We start from the raw sequence: 22,095 nt of genomic DNA on the forward strand, positions 1-22,095 counted from the left end.
GGGGGGCGCCGATCTATGTTTTTGCATCCACCTGAATAATGTGTAGTTGCGCCACTGGGATATAACGTCTGACTATCTAAATACCCAAAACTTTAGTAAAGATGTAGAACTTTTTCATCTGAAAGGTTTCAAAACAGCCAAGTAAATTATCCAGAAAAAAAAAAAAAAACCAGGGGAAGCTAAATGCGCTGAACGTCTTTAAAGTTAGCTAAAACGCAAAGCTAAAAATTACTATTAGTGGATTAGCAGAAATGTGCCCACCACTGTAACACAGATGTTTCTGGTATTTTAAGGACAGATTCAAATCAAGACTGCTGGAAGTTTCAAAACCAAAGTATGTAGAAACCTGGCAGGCTGAGACACAGAGATATATACTGGTGCTGCTCTCATTCTGTGGGAGTATTTTACTTCAGCGGGCTGCTGGTTGGATTTGATGGGGGGATGGGCAAAGCTAAAAACACAGCAATCCCAGAATAAAAACTTCCAGGACAACAACATGTGGGCATTTATCGTATCATTATCATAAAAATGTCTTATCATAATAGAAATTTTCATTTATCACAACACAGATAAATTCCAGTAAATGATGTTAGGATCTCCCTGGCTGTATTGTCAGAGTTGTTACTTTGACTATATTCTTCACTACTGGTTCTATGAGAACAGAAATGTAGTTTAGTGACAAAAATCAAACCATGTACTGTATGCTACTGGTGTCCTTATGATGTTTCAAAATTGTTATGTTTCTTAAGAGTTTCTTAGAGTCACGTTTTATTTTAAGCTCATCGGACCCATCCCCGAAACCAGAGCTACGACCATTCAAAATGTATTTGTGTGCTAGGTCAAAGTTCAGACCTAAAAGAATTATAGAAAGATTTAAAACAGACATTTAGATTTTATCGTTGTCCTATTTGACTTAGCTTGAGTTATTCTGCAAATACAAGGCAAATGCTTCAGTCTTGATATGGAAAACTGATAAGAGTCAAAAAACCGAAAGCACCGTTTGATATCTAGGATTAAATGGAATGTATGTGTGATTGAATTCAATTTATTTTTTTCTAAATTTTCTCAAGACATTTTTTGTGAATTTATGTTACATAAATAAATTGAACAGAAACTGAACTGAAGTGAGACGTAATTTAAAACAAAGGTGAACCTAAATGTTTTAAATCGTAGGAACATTTGTCACACGTTTTGGCCTTATGCCACACTTTCTAAATTTTATTTGTAAAACTATGAAAACCACTTTGTATTGGTCTTTTACATAAAATTACACTAAAGTACTTTGAGGTTTGTGGTTGCAATGTGACAAAATGGGGGAACTCAATACTTCTGCAGTGCAGAGTAACGTAATGCATCAGTAACACCCTGATAAGGCGCTTCGTAAAAACGACCCCACGTGTTGTTACTGCAGGTCAAACGTTTCTGCAGAGCAACGCAAAGCTGCTCGCACTCACAAAGCCATTACCCCAAACTGTTGTAAGTGAAAAGCTCCAACCTAAAAATGGAGTGACAGACGTGTCAAAACCAGAGAAAAACTTAGTGCAGAAATCTAAATGTGAGGGCTGAGAGGAGACAGACAAGCTGGGAAATGACAGGATGAGGATAGAGAGATTTAAAAGCAGACAATGGCGAATGACAGCCAGAGGGAAGAGGCGAGGCTCTGGAATAGAAACATAATTATGAAAGACAGGAAAAAATATGAAAAAAATAAAAAAAATCTTTTTTTTCTTTTCCTTCATCCAGACTTCTACCTCAGAGCAGTAACCTCTCCTCACTGCTTCCTGCTGTTGTTTTTAAAGTGTTTAATGGAGCTGACACGGTGCTGTGAGGGTTAAGAACAGGTATATGCAAATATCCACGGGAACTACCTTCATCTTTTCACAGGCACTTACATCCTGGTTGAAACAGACCATGTTGCTATGGCAATGGAAGTGAAACGTTAACACATTCAGTAAAAAAAAATAAAATAAAAGGGCATCAAAGGAGAAACCATGAAAAACCTGAAGCATACAATGCTGAAGCATGTCCATCAACGTTATTAATCATCAAAACGCCCACTCTTCCCTCTCTTTGGAGGTTTATTGTCTTTGCGTCCGCCCACATATACCGTGCAGATTTCTCTCATTAGCACACAGTTTTTGAACTTACTCTTGCTTTATCTCTGGCTAAGGTAAATCCCACTAGAGCCAAGCCTTCAGTAGTTCACAATAATAAACATACATAGCCATGGAAAAGTGTGTGCCCCCAACAGATTTTATTTCATTAAAGTGTCTTTGTAAGTAAGCTGATATGATTGTCATCAAGTACTTGCTATATTGTTCATATTCACTGTTGAGGAATTTTGACCTATCCTATTTATTTATTTATTTGCACAATTATTTGAATTTAAAGCCTGTTTCAGGTCATGCTGCAGCATTTCAGCCAGATTTACAGTCATGGGAGATAGAGAGTGCTATCTCAGCTCAGGGCCTCTATACTCTTGTGTTTATTACTCTATAGGTGAGACAGCTGTCAGGTCTGCATGCAATTAGGAAAACTAAACCAGAAAAAAAAGCAAATCACACTGAAACTCTAGTTATGGTTGTCTGATATTTCCAGTTAGCTAAAACATTTAATAAGCAAAGAGAAAAAAAACCCAGCACTGTATCACTTATGCCCCCTTTTTTCACACCCAGCGATTTGTTAAAACGCCTGTAATTTTATGCTAACAGTTTTACATTGAAAAGAGCAAACAACATCTCCGTCTCATGGATACTGTTCAAGAAAAAAATGACAAATTTCAAAGTCTACAAATTCACACGCAGATTTCCTACCAGAGCCGTCTGCTCTTGCAGAAACGACTCGGGTTTAGGCAGGGCTGGGTTTGGACTGTCACGCTTTGAGCGTAAAGTCCAACTTTTTATAACAACAACCCAGCAGGAGAAGGTTGAAGGGAGCGCTGGCCAGGAGTGCCGAGGCTGATATTCCATTTCACTCTCAGAGAGTGTGTGTGTGTGCATGTGTGTGTAGTGTCTGAAAAGACTTTGAGGTTCCAGTTAAAAGCTTAAAACCCTCTCTAACATGGCACAAGGGCACTGGGAATGTTGAAACGTGTTATTAACGCATTTATCAGCTGGAGTGCAGGTGTGAGTTTGGGTTTGCTTTCCTGCTGATGTTTAAGTGGTTTGTTTGGTCATATGTGGGTGTGTGTGCATGTGTGTGTGTGTGTGGATAACAGGCAGTGTGTTGTTACCTTGCTGTCCACAATGAGGTTGCGGATGCAGCCGGTGAAGTGTTTGTGCTGAAGCTGAGGGTAGATGTAGGGAATGTCCTCGTTCACACCTCCGAGCTGGAGAACTTGACTTGTGTTTAGGTGTCTGAAAATAAACAACAACAAAAAAAAACACAGTCATATGAACACGTAACGACCAGCACCGTTAGAACACAGCATTCTGGAGGCAGGCAGTGTTTTGGACCAACGTGTGTGTGATATTTAAGAGTGCAAAACAAACAGGAGTTGTGTAAAAACAGAACAATAAGACATGATCCCAATATCTGCAGTATTTATGTAGCTTCGGTTTTTAGTACTTAAATTCTAAATCGACATTATTATATTAATATAATCAAAAATATTTAAAAACCCTTTTCTTTCTGCTATGCTAATATAAGGAATAAAATGCCCCTGTGCTGCTTGGTAAGGCAGAGGTTAGCATTAGCTAAATATGAATCCAACTGTAAATTCTTTAAATGGGCTTTTTAATTAGCACAGAATCAACATAGAGGGAAAATGAAGAGGTTGGCTCAGTTGGTAGAGTGTGTACCATGTACAAAGGATGTCATTCTCAACGTGGTTTTATTAACGCTCTTCAGTCATTTGCTGCATGTCTTCCTCCTCTCTCCACTTTATTTCCTGTCAATTTACTGTTCAGTAGAGGTCACTAGTGCCAAACTATCTTTAAGAAAATTATCAAAATTCAAATTAGGCATGTTCAGCTCATAATGAGGGAGCTTTAGACCTCTGCACCACTCATTCCACACATCCTGCGTCGCTCCAGGGATGTTTTAATTGTTCACTGTATCCATCATGTTTAATGGTCTGTAAGATGATAAACTAAGGATACATTAGACTAGAGGTTTGTATTTCTTTAATTTTATGGGATATATTTTCAGCTGCTGGGGGATTCACAATGTGTTGGCTGGTTTACATGGAGACAACGGCCACTATGGGGACATGGGTTGCTGATACAACACACCCAAAGACATTAGAAATATTAAAACATCATCAGGCAAGAAATGAGGTTTGATGAGAAGAACACCTTCCTGGCTGTAGAGAGGCCTCCTGTCTGTCAGGAAGGACTTACAACTGGCTCTAACATTGACATGTTTTACTCTAATGTTTGGTTTGATTCTAGCAAAGTTGGGTGTGTCTCCACTGGCAGCGTTCCTCATTAAAGCAGGCATGAACGTGGGCGGGCCGTGAGCAGGAGCTGTGGTCGACGCTCAGCTGATGTCATTTTGCATGTGTACTCTTGGGCGACCAGTTAGGAAATTTCTTAGTATATTAGTTTGTTGTGGGTTTCCCCATCCAGTTGACGCTGTAGGGTTTGGACCATGTAGTTATCCATTTTCAGCTCACCATCTCGCCAACTACTACGGTCTAATTGCAGATTCTGCAGGACAATCAACGAACGCAGTCTGCTGCTAATCAAACAGCTGGTGCTCAATACCCTGCTAGGTCTGACTCGTACCACCTGTAAGGTGGATCCAGAAAACAAGGAAGAACCACACAGGACCTGCAAATGGGGACGAATCTGGTCAGGGCTGACTTGGGTTGAACCAGTTAAAGCTGAGCCTTTGGAGAGAAAGGTTATAGTTTGGTCAGTTGGGATTTGTTCACTGGTTCTGACAAGATGCTACATGTTATAATGTTTCAAAGCTGTTCAAATTTTATTTTATTTTAAATATGTAAATAAAATAAATGAAAAAAAAAACCTGACCACTAATGTAAGAAGAAATTAAAAGCAAACAAATTGATACAAAAGAGTTTAAAAGAAAATTTGAAGAGATTGTTTGATGCCAGGACAAAAGAGTATTTTATATAACACTAGATTCATGAAGGTATAATAAATACTTTACTTTACAACAATGTGTTATGAGTGCAGAGCATTAAGATGTTAAACACTGCAAGATAAATCCTCACATGGAGAAAATACAACCAATCAAGTGAAAGTCATCAATTATTCAACTGCAAGTGAAGGAACCTGAACACAAAAATCTTTGGAGAGCACACCAACTGAACCGTTGAAATTTTTGTTGCTGACTCAGCAAGTCTTTACTCTTCTCAACAGTAAAAGCTTCAGGAAAATTTAACAATTCAGAAATCACTCATCTGCGAAGCTGAGAAAGACCCAAACATTTTAGGGGAATCGCTTGCTGCTGGAAGTTATAAGTTATTAAGCCATTTCTAACTAGCTTGGAGTTCGCCATTCAGTTGTCAGTGTTTTCAGCAGTCAGTCAACAAGAAGAAGATTAACATTCATGTACTTCATTAGCAAACTTAGTAAGATGCAATCAAATGTTGCATTATGGAGAAGGTACTTGGCTAATCACTGGCAACCATGCAGGAAATGCTCCACCATCATGTATCCTGCCATGTACAAAAAAAAAAAAAAATCTGGTTAGAAACTACACTTTTGTACGCTATTAAGTCAGCGTCAGTGTTGGGGGGAATGCTGTTTATGACGCAGTGGAGTAAATCATCTGGTGTGAATTCAGGCCAACTTGATGGTTTGATCAAATCAACAAACACGTCAGGAGAGAGAAGGGATGGGTCGGTTTCTAAGCTAGCTATTTTAAAGTCTTATAAATGCAGCTGTGCTACTTCCACAGACAATCCGCTCAACTTGAGCAAGTAAAAACCATTACTACACTGGCAAAAACAACATGGGAAAACAATTGTAGTTCTTTTATTCAATATTCCTGTCCCTCATTTCTGACATCTGTCATGGTGCCTCTATGTGATTAAGTGACATAGATGCAAAGGGTCAGGAAAATAAAGCTAATGTTAAATGTACCATCAGCAAGGTGTCCAACAGCAGGAGCTCAACCCATGTTGGGTCAGAGCAGGCCAACATGAATGAATTAGAATAGGGGCCTGTTGTGTCATCATGTCCCAGTTAAAGTTGAGACAGCAACCCAACCGAGGATTATGGCAGAATTTTGAGAACTGTGTGTAAATAATTTCTCACTAAAACCCCACAGTAAATAAGATGGAGATGAAAGACAAACTCATGTAGCTTTTCATAAATTGCCTCTCCATTCTGGTTTAGTATTATGTCAATAAACAGTGACACGTTGCAGTATTTAGCATTATCAAATGCCTGATGTTATATGTACCTATTGTTTTGACCTTTTAATGATTCTCGAATGCATCTCTAAATGTAAAAGATTTGATTCCAGAGTGCCTCTAAATGCTTCTCCGTTTGGAAAATGAGACGTGTTCTGCACCTGTCAGTGTTGGGTGTAACACCCATCACTTCACAGGACGAGTGGTCCTCAGTGGTCAACCAGCTGCCCAGACCCTCCATTTCCATCACTGCTGCTCCTGAACATCGGTCCAGGGTGAAGCGCACTTCCTGGGGAGGAAACAAATCAGGGTTACGTTTCTGAGAAATAATCGCGTCTAAAGCAAAGAAAAGCTGTTTTTCTCTACATCTTGATGAATGTAATTATTGCTTTCTTGTGGCCTATTAGTATTACTATCATCATGGGAGCAGTGACTCATTTGTTTCTGCACTGCTTACTTCAAAGCTACCTGCTGGGTCTTATGCTAGTCGCTACACAGCAGACACAACTGCTCGTCATCCACAAGTGAATCTGTGTTGTTCTAAAATATACAGATCAATGGTTAAAATATCGTTTATTGTTACTGTAAAAACTTACTGAGTATCTTATTAAATGATGACAATACGTAAGGCGGTTCTACAATGCACTGACTCAATGAAAGCTGAATACAAATCCATAAAATGCTTATTGTGAATTATGTATCATTTCCTTCCATCACACAAAATCCTATGAAAATCTCATCGAATTTGTAGTAGAATGTGAAAAAGTTTAAGGGGTATCAGTGGATCACTGGCACGGCTCACCAAAGCAATTTGATTGTTTGGAAGCATTTTTCACAGTTTGTTGCCACATTTTCCTCCCATACTAAAGCGCAGTGGTGGTAAAATAATAGCACTCAGGGCTTTGGCTGCTGAAATCTGCAGAAAGCAGCCGTGCCCTCACTGCTTCTGATCTCAAGCTGTCAAATCTCCAGCCTGGATAAGCTTCTGCTGACTATCCAGGACAAGTGAATAGATTCATATTTGATTTCAAATAACCGCCATGCAGATTAGTCCCGGTTGCAGGAACAATAGAGTCTCGAAGCCGTCTAGCCTTCACAATGTTCAGAAAATTGCTGTCCTTTGGAGCTAAATATTCTGTGTAAACACACATGTTGATGTGAGGCTGACCTGAAGTATTTATTTTTTATAAATAAAATAAAAAATCAATCAATTCAAAAGATGCAATGAAACCTGTTAGTTATGAAGAGTAAATATGATTTTTTATTTGGTAATGGATGCAAATTTAATACCTATCTTAGTGGTTGAGTGGTGGACTAAGGTCAAGGTTTTCAACTGAGAAATCTATTTATCAGGCTGGTTTTCTTTCCCTCCTTCATTTCCACTGAATCTACCAGGATAAAAAAACATTATCTAGGTGGACATTAGGCAGGTAGTACTTTTGTTTTTACCTTGAATCGTAGGGCTGGAACTTGGATAATTGGAGGGTGGTAAGTATTTTAGATTCTTAATTTAAGTTAATTCATTTGATTAGGACAGTGCACATTAATATTCAAGAATTAGCACAATAAATAGATTTCATCCTCTGTCCTAAGACAAGTAAGCGCACAGAAAAACAAACACCTCACTATACAATTCACAGGACAGAACTCAGTACACATAGTTCTATTAAAAGAATAAACCAAAGAAAATCAACAAAATAAATCATTTACACATTAAATAATAAACCAATAGAGAGAAACATTATAAAAACTAGTTACAAGACATTATGAATAGATATATAACTGGTTGGCTTGAGTTTCCTTTCAAAAATTAGTTGACATAATAATGCAAGCATTATTTTTCAATCAGCCCGATCCCCAACAAATTATAAACCTTTTTTTATGCTAACTGTAATATATTTTAAATTGTGAGGTTTCATTTTACGGTTGCTTCTTTCCTTTGTGTTTCCACTGTGGGTCCAAAACAGTAACTGTGTTTCCATTACAAATGTGAGCAAAACGTTATTGATATTCCGTTAAAGTCAAAAAATAACATTGTGCAACTGCTCTGTTTCAATTTAAAAAAAAAGAAATGGAATGAAAATCACATGTGAATAAGCATGTTCATGCAATAAGTTGTTAAAAAAAACTTGCAGCCCAATCATCCTCATAACACTTTCTGTCGTCTTCTTCATCATTTCCTCCAGTAGTAACATCTGGTTGTTGATCATATTACATATGCTGCAAGAAAAGTGGGTTCACTGTAATTTTGTGAAATTATGAAATGAGATGGCTCTGCAATAAAATCAGTCATTTCCATTCATTCACACGCTGATGGCTCTGCCAGGCTGCCATTTCACGCCATCGGCCCTTCTAACCAACACCAGCAGGAAAAGGCGGGTGAAGTGTCTTGCTCAAAGACACAACAACAGAGGCGGATGGAGTGGGAATCAAACCAGCGACCCACCAATGCAGAAAAAAACAACAACAAACACCTCATTCTAGTGCCATTATATCGAAAAATGAGTTTTTAAAAAGTGTTTCCAATGAGAGAACTTATTTTCAAAATTTCTAAATGCTAAATTTTAAGGTTAAAAGTAGTTATTGGCTTAGCTGGAATGTGAGGTGGAGCGACTAAAGCCTTTCCTCTGCCTACATCCCCTGTGCAAATGCTGTGCGGTTCTGAATTGGAGATCAGTGAAATGCTCACCATGCTATTGGACATATTTTCTATTGATACTGATTACGTTTTTCTCACGATTAATATTTTTATCGCCCTGCCCTTGTGAGACATTTTTTTCCTCTCTCACACATGCAGTAACTGTCCTCAACAAGCTGCAGACTTCGACACATGAGCAGCTAGTAGGGCGGCTCTCTCAGTGCCAGCAGATCTGGTTAGTTTATGTAACCAGATCCGTAGAGGACTAACAGTCCAGGTTAGATTAAAGGTTTGGAGTACAAAAGTTCAGAGGGATAAAGTTTTGAAAACACATAATGGGGCCCTGCCTCATGTTAGTCCTCCTATCAGTACTGAACTGCAAACCTCTGTAAGGCGAGGTGAGGATGTTAGGATGAAAGGAGGCAGACATGAGTCCAGTCCAGCTGCTTCCTATGCTTAAACTAAGACAGAAAAGCTCAAAGTTGTCAGGCTGCGTTATATCAAAGCCTCCAAAAATAGAAAATACAAAAGTCTTGTTGATATTGAAGAGGGAGGAATAAAACTCCAAATCCTTGGAGGTGAAAAGCTTCAGGCAGTTCTCAGTCAAATAAAGATGAGCCTAATTTAGCTAATTCGTTTCACTTTAAAGTGTCAAAGGAGGCTGTTGTAACCATCCATCTCACTTTTACTGCAATTATCTGCCTTTGTGCCGTACAGTTCAGACAGCTTTACAACAGTAAATCACCCCCATCTACCTTGTTTGGATGGAAATAATTAGGCTTGCATGAAGCAAAATTATTATGTGAATTAGTTATATGGATGACTAATTCACACAATGCTGTAATGGCACCTAAATGCATTTCTTTTCCCTTTTCTTTAGTTCTTCAGATTACTCAGATTGGCTCAACAGGAACCATCAGAATTTATTACATTTTTTAAGGACAGAATAAAATTGGAATAACAACAAATAATAAAACTTTACTCATGAATATCTAGACTTAGAGTACAAAAGACACTGAGATAGAACAACTAAGAACATACAGATTGTTTTTAACAACCAGCAACGCAGCTGCATTACTGCTGTCATAGTTCCCTTTTTGTTTGTTCAGTTTTTGCTTTTAAAGACGTTTCACATTATGATTTCATTCAATAAGAGAAAAAAAAAATCTGTCCAATCCCACATAGCCTGAGGTGAAAATATAACAAGTTTCCTCATGAAATCATAAACTACCTACGTTTTTGAGGCACTTTCAGTGATTTCTTGAGTCTACAGGTAAGGGAATAATAAGACCTGTGTGTAAAATGTTACAGCAAAACCTCTCTTATCATAATGTAGGCTGAAAGACCTCAAAACAACAACATTATGCCCCAATCTAAAGAAAATGAAGAACATATGAGAAACAAATTACTTCTCATCTATCAGTCTGGAATAGGTTATAAAGATATTGGTACAGGCGTGTACCATTAATCACAAATGGAAGAAAAATGAAAGAGTGGTGAACCTTCCCAGATGTGACTAGTCTACCAAAAATACTACAGGTGTGCATTAATAAGAGCTCATCCAGGAGGTCACAACAGAATCCAGAAGAACTACCAAAGCACTGCAGACGTCAGGTCCCTCAGTCAGGATCAGTGTTCATGACTCCACAAAGGCTCTGATTGGTCAAAAAACATCTGAGGGTGTTTTCACACCTGGTAGTCCAGTACAATCTGTTCAACCGGGGAATAAAACTTCAATATTTGTGAAAGCTGGTGTGGTTCTCTTTCACACTGCCCTGTGTCAAACTAACCAAACTAATCGAAAAACTGCACCAACAACCACTGAAGGGGACAACATGTAAACGTCAGAAGACGAGTGCAAGCCTTCTCCCTTGACTGAATGAATGTCTTTTTACATTTGTATGATTTAAACATCTGTTTAAGTAAACATGTAAGTGTGACATAAAGCAAAAACAGAAGAAAACTGTAATCTAGCCTGTACATTTTCATAACACTGCATGTTCCAGATGGATTAAACTAGGGCTGAAACAATTCCTCGAGTGATTCGAGTACCTCGATTATTAAAATTCCTCGAGGAAAATTGACCTGCCTCGAAGCTTCGTTAATTTATGTTTTATCATTTAGCGCACCGTGTTTCAGCCGGAACATTATTTGCGTTGAGCGGAGCTCTGACTTCCACCTCTGAGTTGTTGACGGAAGCTACGTGTTAGCGCCATAACGTCCAATCTTCAAGTTCGGCCCGCGGGGATTTTACTGATTGGTGATAATTCCGGGTTTCCATCGTTTTTGTGGGACCAATATACATCCTTAAAATGACCGGCGCGATGCCGGGAGTTCGGCAGCCTTTCTGCTCCGGAGCTGCTGGTTGAACGGCGGGAAGAAGCTGAGGAGGATTTATACAGGTGAGCGGAGACTGAACACGGCGGGCGGCTGAGGGTTGATGCTTACAGGGTAAGAGCAGCTTTACGGACGAACCGCACAATAAACTTATATCATCCCGGTCTGAACAAACGGGAGGCGGAACATGGCTGGTAGATGAGTTTCTGAACGGAGGAGCCGTAAATATCCCGTATTGCTCCCCCGGTCTACAMAAAAGTAACTGGTAGGGAAGCTCAAATGTGGGAAAAAATAGACTGATGTTGATATCCGATAGTAACACTGGTGTTATGGAAGATTTACCAATATTTTATTTCATAATTGTTTTTATCAGATTAATCGTAAGAAAAATCTATAGATTACTCGATTACTAAAATAATCGTTTACAACAGCCCTAGATTAAACTTTTAATGACCCTTTAAGCATCTTCAGTGAGCAAAGAAACACCATCAACACTCAACATCCCATCATAAACATACAATTACAAAAGTCAAACGCTGACGGCCGAACAGACTGGATGTCAGGCTACTCACATGGATGGAATTTTAAGTGTTATCCATCCAATAATAAATAGATAAAACATAAACAGTGCATGCAAGAATATTTCTTTAAGAGCTGTTTTGTGGAACATCTGCAGCCATACAACACAGAGTGCAGCTAACACCTGCAGGTTATATGCTAAACAAGTGCCAGCCTGTGTAAAATGAAGTGTCTCACCTTGCTGTTGCTACGGACGTCCAGCCGATGCCAGCGCCTGTCTGCCACGTTGATGTTCCCTGGCAGCTGCAGCACAAGCGTGCCAGAGCCATGGTTGATTTTCAAGGTTGGGGTCCCGTCTATTAGCTCTGGATGGAGAAAGAAAGAAAGAAAAAAGACATGTGGGAGAAGAAAAGTGTGAGACCTGCTGTATGGCCAGTTTAAGGTTTCCTGCCATCTTCATCTGAAACGCATGGCAACAAACTGTATGAGGCATTCATGTGTTAAAACGGCACAAAGCAGGCTAAACTGTATATATTTGCTCAATGGTGATTATTTTCTAAAAGCAGGTTGGGATGTGTTTGTTTTTTTTCTTCTTTTTCTTCATGACAGTGAACAAACATCAAACAAAAGTTATTGCATTCTATTTTCTGACTTACTCAAATGGGAAATTAAAAGTTAATGAACTGATTAGAATAACTGGTGTGCTTTGCACCTTATGTAAAGAACTATAAGAAGACATTTATACTGACCCACATTGACAATCCATCATTATGCAGACTGAATTCCAAAAGTTCAAGTGGGAAATGACAATTACGCCAAAGCATCTTGAAATGTAGTATTTAAATCCATTATTTATGCAGAGCTTTTTACCCTGGGTTAGGTGGAACAAAGTCGTAATGTGCCAGGCAAAAAAATAAATAAATAAAAATAATTCTCTACCAGGAAAGATTTCAGGTGATGTTGCCAGGAGTTGTAGATTTAGAATTCTTTTTATATGTCATACACATATTATCACATTTCTGGCACAAATTCAGTACCATTATAGACAAACAGATGGAGAAGACACTTTTAGAGTAAAGGTATTGGAGACATATTATGAATAACCTTAGTAGATATGTAAACATCAATATTGTAGGTGTTGGAGGTTCTGGTGTTAATTACCTTTTTATTAGCTAGCATCTCCAAATCTAACAAACAGGATGCAATAGTGGCAAAAGTTGAACAATTTTCAACTTTCGTGTGTCGCTTCACCAGCATCTATGTGCAATTTAGTCAGTTGCTTGGCTGGAGCAATTCTTTGCACAAGTTCTATAGAAAATGAACAGAAAGGGACACATATATGTCCGTGTGTGAAGTCCTTCTGAAGGGGTCAGGTTGTAGTCAGACAACCGTCAGACATGTGCTTGGAGGCTTCTGTGTGATCAGATCACCAATAATGAATATCAGTATCAGTCAAACAATCAGAATCAAATTCATTGCTTCATTCTTTGCCTGACTTTCAAATTAACTCTGGTTTTGTTCATTTGAGGGGCCCAGCCCACCTTCATGAAGAAACAATGTCAAGAGTTTCCACACTTGACAATCCAGTAGACTTGGTTCAATTGGGGACCAAAATTTGTCACATTTTCAGCTGGTGTGATTCACTTTCAGACTGCACTGTAAAAACAAACCAAACCCTTTGAGAAACCTGATCAGCTCCATCTTTTTAGCAGTTCTAGGATTTCTCTACTCTTTGGCAAAAGACCACGAGCCATTTCTCCTGCTTCCGCTAGACTCATACATTTGTTTCAGTTGTATTTACCCAGAATGCCCTGCACTAGTTCACTTCCAGCTTTTGGAGCGTTTTCCTATGTGTTTGACATTAACATCTGATTTCAAACCGCACCAAGCAGAGACCAAGATTTTTAGGCAGAGCGAGAGTTTCCTGCGGTTTTTTTTTTTATCAATGTCAGAGTTCGATTATGCATTCTCACTTCCCCAAACAAACTAAACTTTCTAGACAAACAAACTAGAATTTGATTAAAGGGAACTGAACAGGGCTGGCGTGATCCGCAGCACACAGATCCCTCAACAATACTACCTTTCTGTTGCTCCGGCTTTGAGAATTGACGGTGGATGAATTACGATCAACTCAACGGCAGTTATGAACAATCGAGGGAAATCCCAGGGTGGGATAACTGTCCACCAGGATTATTGCCATTAACTCTTCCTGTTCCTCCGCAGAGACTCACAGGACTTCACTTAAAGTTCTGAAATGAACTTTAGGTGAAGTGGAAAACCTTCTAATTCTACAGATGTCTCTAGAGAGAATATGTCTGGAATTATGTCTCATGCCAATGCTGCAGCACATCCTGCTTTTCAATTAAAATTATTATCCCATCACAGCATGAGTCCAGCAGTTCATTGTTTCTAATTTTCCCCATGGCTAGCCTGAAGCTATACTCACACAGGTCCAGTGCCAAAATTAGGGATTCACTTTGCACCTAAAGCATTTGCTCCTGGGTCTCAATAAAAAAAAAAAAATGAATAAACCAAATCCCTTTTGGCTCTCTTACAGTTCCAGCTAAAACACTTTGGTTTCAGTCTAGATTAAAAAAAATCCATAATGAGTTTTGCTAATTTAGACATTCTTACATTGGACTGAATATACCGGTCAGTGGAAGCTGGAAGTCACAAGAGTCTGCCAATGCTATGGCGTCTTACCACAGACTTTAAAATGTAAAACAGCTAAAATGTTTCCTACTTGGCCAAATGGATTTGAGTATATCGCTAAAATTACAACAGTTTGAAAATTACAATGGAAGTTCATCTTCTGTTTTGTTATACTATAGTCGATACAAAACACTGATGGCTAACATAATCTACTTCAATGTATTTTGCTATAAATATTTAGAAATATCATTCACTTGTAACATTTAATTGATATATGCTGTAATGTAAATGATTAATTAAGCCACATCCTGTTCAAATAGCCAAAAAAAAAGAATAAACCACCTAAACTAAATATTTCTAACATGACAAAAGTCACGTTGTAAAGCTTTGACGATGTTTAAGGGCAGTTAAAGATAGAGAGAAAAAAAAGGAATACATTTCCACCAAAAGATTTGGAGATTTTTAGATTACTCTTGGAGATTTCTGACTTTCAAAAGTTAAAAACGTTTGACTTTTAAAATTCAGAAAATTACCAAAAGTTGAACATTTTAAACTAATTGAACAAAGAAATCTCCAAGTTTTTCTATAAAATTTCTGAGATTAATTTCAAATATTCTGTGGTTTTTCTAGTTTGACCGTTCAAACTTGGAAATTTCTTAGTTCTTCCCACAAAATAATCTCAAAATTTCTGAGATTTCTCTTGCAAATTTTTGACTTTTGGAATGCAGCAATATACTTGTTTCATCTAGAAAATTTGAGAGATCTCAAAATATTTCAGCCTAATACTACTCTTCTTTTTTACTATCAACAATGGCCCTACTATGCTGTTGTATAGTTATACTATATACTAGGTGAAATTAAAGATTCTTTTTTAACAAATTTATTCTATAAGTTTGATTGGGTCTGTACTGTGAACCATTTTTGTGAGGACGTGAGGTATGGCTTTTAAAAAAAGAAAGGTTAGCTTGACAACCAACTGTTTGGTCAAGCTAAGCAGGTTGTTTACAGAATAATGCGATAATTTTCAGGGGAACTAATGATGAATTTCAGTTGTCCCAAAGAAGACTGCCGAGGAGATTAAAATCAGAAGTGAGAGAGAGCCACAGGCTGCTGCAAGAGCCAAACGGAAGACAAGAGAAAAATAAGAAGAGGAATGGATAAAATGTGCAGCAACAACCTGTGGACAAGGTGACAGAAGAGGAGAGAGAGGACCAATTTACAGTAAGCATGACTTAACACTAAATTTGGGAGAAGGTCAATTGGTGATAAGAAGCAAGCACCTAAGAGGCGAAACAAAACTGAGAGACGGACTAAAACAGACAGAGCAGTTCAAACGGAGGAGCTGCCGGAACAGAGCTGGGAGTACCAACATATTCCCCACTAAAGGAAGAAGAAACCAGGTTTTTTCATGGACTGTTGAGCTACTGTGTGTTGTTGGCTAACGATCGACACAGTTTAACAAGTGCTTCATTCGCTAAATCAGGCCTTTATGTGCAGCGATTCATCAGTATTCAGTTCCACATCAAATGACTGCAGTTGTCACAGCATTAAAGGAAACAACACCTGGGAGCAGCTGCTGATTTGTAGCAACAAGGCCGTTCCTGGGAAACGTAAAGCTTTTCTTTACTGAAACATTCACAACATTTCAGAAGGAAAACTAACAGGAAAACATATACATGGGGAAAAAGTCACCAATTAGTCTGATAACAGTCTAAATAAACCAAATGTATTAAAATATACCTTAGCAAGTAGATACAAGTTTATTCTTTCATTCTAAGCAAATCGGCTGCTAGCCATATGTAAGTACTAGAGAAGTCATGTTGTGATGACTTCCTGGAGGCGGAGTTTCAGAAAGAGGAGGAGTTTTTAAAGAGACGGGGCCAATTTCAAGGCATTAAATTACAAAGTAAAATTTCTTTTTAGTCGTGTTTGATATGCAGCATTTTCTAACTAAACTAAAGGTAACATAGTTACTTCATTGGGCTACCAAATGACACCATGTGCCTGGAAAACACATAACACTGGCCCATTAAATATTTCTCTGTTATTTACTGGGTTAAAACAAACACTGATCAACCAATCAATTAGTACTTACAGAACTTTTTCTCTCATTTTTTCAGTTTGATGGGAAAACAGCATCTGCTGCAACTCACATTTTAAGTCTTTTACAATAATAGTAATTAAACATCCTTGTGTTTTCCAGCAAATAGGAATTCAAGCTGTGAACGCGCCTCAGAGAGACAAACAAAGAGTGACAGGCAAGAAAAGAAGAAGCAAAATGTAAAAGCTCTGCTGGGTGTGGAGCAGAAGGTCTTCGTAAGATGGAAAGCCTTTTAAATGGTCTGGGAGCAACAGGGTTAGCACAAGACCGGGCCTCTATACCGCTCCTCATACGTAATGCATTACCTCCTACTTCGACCAAAGGCAAGAAGCAGAGAGAGGACGAGAAGGAGAAGGACAGAGGAGAAGTGTTTGCTTTGTTTACAAGGCTAGTTGGAGTTCCTGCAGAGATGGGAGGGGGGCTCTTAAATATAAAAAACTTTTTTCCACTTCTGCGGGTCTGGAGCTACACAGGCGTCAAACTGAGAGCATATGGGCTGAATAAACAGCATTACAAATCACACTGCTCTGCACTCCCCACCTCCGTTCCCGTGACAGAAGCAAACATCAGTCTCACAGAGGCTGGAGCCCGCAGAAGTCAGTCTGTGTACAAATCAGCAGGTGAAACAGCAAGTTTAGAGCGCAGAGCGCCTTGTATAAATGGTGTGTCAGACAGCTAGCCAGCCCTGCAGTCAATGCATATTGGATCTCTGCATCCGCCACTTCCTGTTTTATAGCTAGTCTGGAGTCGGGCTATGGAAGCTGCTGTATGACAGCTTGGTGCAAACCGAGCAGAATGTAAAAGTGAATCTGTGTGCAAGACGTTTTCATTTTTGTCCCCCAGGCATGGTCTCAATTTGTCCCTCCATCTTCTGTTTCAGCAGCGGTGCCATGTGAACTAGCAAACAGCTGCATTAGGTAAGGATAATACGTTCCTCCTGGGCCAGGGGAAATCCTTATCTGACACCCTGCCTGCATGTGATTGAAAAGGCCCAATGTAATTAAGTGAATTTCATTTGTCTTGTTAATTTGCGTATTGATTGGAAACGCGCTGGCCTCTGGCTGCTGGGTTTTGCATGCACATGTTGGCGGGTGAAGCCCGCTGCTCCCAGTCATGTTCGTCTTTTATTGCTGATAAGACCCGGCACAAATCACCACGACGACAAACAATCTCCCAGCAAAGGTAAGAGAACAGGTTATATGTGCAGCTTAATGAAGCTCATGAGAAGAAGCAAAACAAACAAAAAGATCCAGATAGAGTTCTGCAAAATATGTAGTTTAACAAATTAGATTTTATTATTTTAGATATCACTTGAATTAGGTAATGATTAATTTGTCTGCTTTTTACAAAATACCATGTTTAGTTTGTTGTTGAATAGAATATAACAATTCTTAGTGTAGGTAAAAAAAGAGACTTGATTTCCATCTATTTAAAAAAAGGTTTGAGCACCAATATCAAAGATAGCACAGCTAAAGACAAAGTTATTTACAGCATAGCTCATTTAAAATTGATATTTTTATCTTCATTCCATAAAGAAGTTTGCTTCTGAAGTAAATGTCAGTTTGGCAGCTTAACACCTTCATCAAATCCAGCTTCAAGCAAACAAGATGCGTCCATCTGCTTGTGTCGGTTTCTCTGCCACGGTTCCAAAACTACCAACTCTGCAGTAGTTTTGGTACTTTTGGAACCATAACAATCAAAAGTAGTTTCTTCCATTGCTTCTTCCAGTGGACTTGGAAAAATAAAAGAAAGCATAAAAGAAAAAAAGTACAAAAATTATTAAGACAACCAGATTGGCAGAAAGACATAAGAAAGGAATGAAAGACAGCTCTGATTTTATTTAATTCTCTATTTTATGTTGTCTTAATTAGAGCTGATGTCCAATCCTCATTTCTTCCTATCTCCTATATCATTTTATGTCTTAAGTTTGTAATGTTTCACAACAATATGTGAAAAAGGACTCAGTCACTGCCGGGTGTCACTGCAGTGTAAAGGAATCCTGATTCAATAAAAAGTATACAAACTGAAGATGGATATTATGAATTTCCCAGACACATAGTGCCAGTCCATACGTCGATCACATAACTTCAGTTGTTATGAAAATCATGTGTCTATCAAAAATAAATGGACAGAAAAATAGATTTTGCATCATAGCTGTACCTTACCACTTGAAATTGATCTCTGTCTCTTTAAGAACCTCCTACCCTTTCCAATGCACACCCTCAACAGTAATCATGTTTCTCCATTGTGCCGTTTACAACCATCCTATAAAGAGCTCAGCTTGTCACCTCCACCAGATGTTTGCTAATTGCTGCTGACACTAGTCTGAAGGAACTGAGGAGGAGGCGAGGGGGATGGAGGCTCTGTGGAGGTGGGAGCTCCAAGGTGGAGTTTTGGGTAAGTGGCGTATTGTGTGAGCAAGTGTTTAGGGATCCCTAAATGGTTGCCATGGAGTTTAAAGGATTTCTCAAACATGCATGAATGAATCAAAGAGTCACTTCAGGTATGTTTTTGATGAAGGAATAACATTATAGCACAGGGGTGTCAAACTCCAGTCCTCAAGGGCCACTGTCCTGCAGTTTTTAGATGTGCCACAGCTACAAAACACTGGAATGAGATGGCTTTATTACCTCCTTCTTGTGTAGATCAGTTCTCCAGAGCCTTGCTAATGACCTAATTATTCTATTCAGGTGTGGTGCAGCAGAGGCGCATCGAAAAGTTACAGGGCAGTGGCCCCCAGGACTGGAGTTTGACACCTATGTGCATGATGTAAAGTTTAAAAAAGTTGATTTTACATAATCCTTAATAATCAATAATACTTTCGTCAATGTACACTATATTACTGATTAACAAATAAGCTAAACAGTTTTTGCGGTATTATCCAAAGGCAAAGTGTTATGTTTTGAAACCCAAGCAGCCATTCTAGGCTAGAATGTTGTTGGAGCAAGTGGCATGAGTTCAACTTTATGATTCTTTTTTCTGTGTTGTTACTCACATGAATAAAATATGTGTTCACCATTGGTCAATAAAAAAATGAATCCTTCATGAAGTGCGGTAAATCTGGATCTCTGGATGTGGAAACTGTTTTGACCACCTTAAATCTAAAACACATTTATGCTAATCTAAGGCCTTATGTATTACTGAAAGTATGCTGATTTTAAATTCAATATCTACCAGAGGTCAGCCGAGGATTTTTCTTTTTTTCATACCGTTTTGGCCTCAACATACACACACATTACACTCTGTTCAATCCATGTAATATCCTGTTTTCCAAGTGCCTAAAGACTGGAAACAGCACACTGCTGTGTTGACAGTGTTTCTATGTGAATGCCTTCCACCTTCTCTGGCATGCACAGCAGGGCCGGCTTGGCGCAGCTGCCCTTCGGCAGGAAAACAGGGTTGGTTGAGTGGGTGGCTTTGGAAGAGCTACAGCTCTGCAGCATAGTGCATGTAAGTATTATTTGTACTGAAGAAAAAGCCAATGAGGAATGTGAACAGGACAAACCGGATCCCTTCCAACCTGTAAAAATACAAACCCAGATAGCAACCGAAAAATCTGCAGGTAAAGTTTTGTAATATTCAACAACAGACATAAAGGTCAGTCATTTTTTCTTATATTTTCTGACAGTTTTAAGGGGAGTAGTATTATGTTTTTTTTACCAGGCACATAGTGCCATTTCATAGCTCAATCAGGTAACTACGTTACCTTCAGTTGTCTGAATATGACTTAGAAGAAATTTGACTTTGTAATTTAACACCTTGAAATTGGGCTTCTGACTCTTTAAAACTCCTGCTCTTTCTGAAACCCTGCTTTCAAGAAACCATAACAACATGGCTCCTTTATTAACCTTTTAAATCTTACTTGGAAAACAGAACCTTCTCTGTTCATCTTGACCAATCCTGTTCTGGGGCCAGACCTATAAAGTATGGTGTTCCCCAAAGGTCAATTTTAGGGCCCATATTGTTTATCTTGTATTTACTGCCTCTTGATAAGATTTTCCAAAAATTTACTATTTCCTTTCATTGCTTTGCAGATGACATCCAGATTTATTTGCCCCTTAAAATGCAAAATGGTACAAATGATTATCTTCAGCTGTTGCTAAACTGTTTAGCTGAAGTTAAATAATGGATGGAAAAAAAAACTTTCTTCACCTCAATGAAAGCAAAACTCAAGTTCTGTTATTTGGTCAAAAACTTCAGACTACAAATCCAAATCAGATTCTTGGTTCTTTGGCTCGGTCTTGTCAGACCTCTGCTAGGAATCTTGGCTTCACTTTTGACAGCTTTTTAAAGTTAGATAAACAAGTTAGTTCTGTCGTTAAATTGAGTTTCTACCAGCTTCGGCTTTTAGCAAAAGTTAAATCTTACTTCTGTTTTAAGGACTTTGAAGGACTTATCCATGCCTTCATAACAACTCATCTGAATTACTGCAACTCTTTATAGAGGGATGGATAAATCACAGATTCAACGTCTTCAAATGATCCAGAACGCAGCAGCACGGCTTCTCACAGGAACCAGGAAGCATGACCATATAAGGCCAACTTTGGCATCTTTACACTGGCTGCCTGTCCTTTATCAAATAGATTTTAAGATTATTTTGTTAACTTATAAAGTTTTAAATGGGTTAGCCCCCCCTTATCTTCAGGACTTTTTAAATTTCCGGTCTGTGTTCAGAACTTTACGATCAAATAATCAGTTATTACTGACAGTTCCTCAGACTCGACTTAAGAGGAAAGGAGATCAAGCTTTTTCTGTTGCTGCTCCTGTTTTATGGAATAACTTACCTTTCCAGGTTAGATCTGCCCACAGCCTGGATCATTTTAAATCGCTTCTTAAAACTCATTTTTACTCTTGGGCATTTAATTGATGTATTGTTTTGTGCTCTGTTTTGTCTTTTGTGTTAATGTTCTTGTACATCACTTTGGTGGAGTTTTATACCTGTTTTAAAGTGCTATATAAATACATTTGACATTGACTTTGACAACCTTTTAACAACAATTTTACCAGCGTTGCACTGAGAAGTAACTCCAATAATGAGCTCAGCAGATGTGCATATCCACTGGGTGTTCGCTACTTCCTGCTGGCTAGTCTGAAGGAGCAGAGTGGGGGAGTCACGTTGGAGGGCTGATCTGTGAGGTTGAAGCTTGGAAATTGCATCTCTGAGGAGGAGCTCAGCCTCAAAGGAGTTGCTGGGACCAACCAGGTGTTTTGTACAGTTGAATGGTTGCCAAGGAGATTAAAAGATTTCATATACACGCATGAAAGTATCAAGGAAACACTCCGGGTATGTTTATGATAAGGGAATAACATTATAACATGTTGTAAAGCTCAACCAAGTTGATTTTAAATAATCTTGCCCCTTAAATACATAAAGCACGACTCCTCGTTCTTTCTATTCCAAAGCTGTTTTCTGTACTATGGCTTCCTATGTTGCCTGAACTTTCCTCGAATGTTAAGCTCTGCTGGCTGGAAGAGAGCAATACTTTTGGTAACACTCCAAGTTGATTTTTCTTCCTGAACAAC

The 22,095-nt window shown here is 38.6% G+C and overlaps 1 protein-coding gene across 1 annotated transcript in view; it reads right to left on the bottom strand.

Annotated features, from left to right (window-relative positions):
* The window catches only part of LOC103462246 (neural-cadherin), a 357,031-nt gene that overhangs the window by 79,504 nt on the left and 255,432 nt on the right, over nt 1–22,095 (bottom strand). The window contains exons 29-31 of the mRNA XM_008404906.2: nt 12,057–12,184; nt 6,487–6,614; nt 3,233–3,356 (exon numbers count right to left, since the gene is read on the bottom strand). Of these exons, the coding sequence (XP_008403128.1) occupies nt 3,233–3,356; nt 6,487–6,614; nt 12,057–12,184 (380 nt within the window). The remainder of the gene's footprint in view (nt 1–3,232; nt 3,357–6,486; nt 6,615–12,056; nt 12,185–22,095) is intronic.

Source organism: Poecilia reticulata, linkage group LG3, assembly GCF_000633615.1.
Source record: "Poecilia reticulata strain Guanapo linkage group LG3, Guppy_female_1.0+MT, whole genome shotgun sequence".
Lineage (NCBI taxonomy): Eukaryota > Metazoa > Chordata > Actinopteri > Cyprinodontiformes > Poeciliidae > Poecilia > Poecilia reticulata.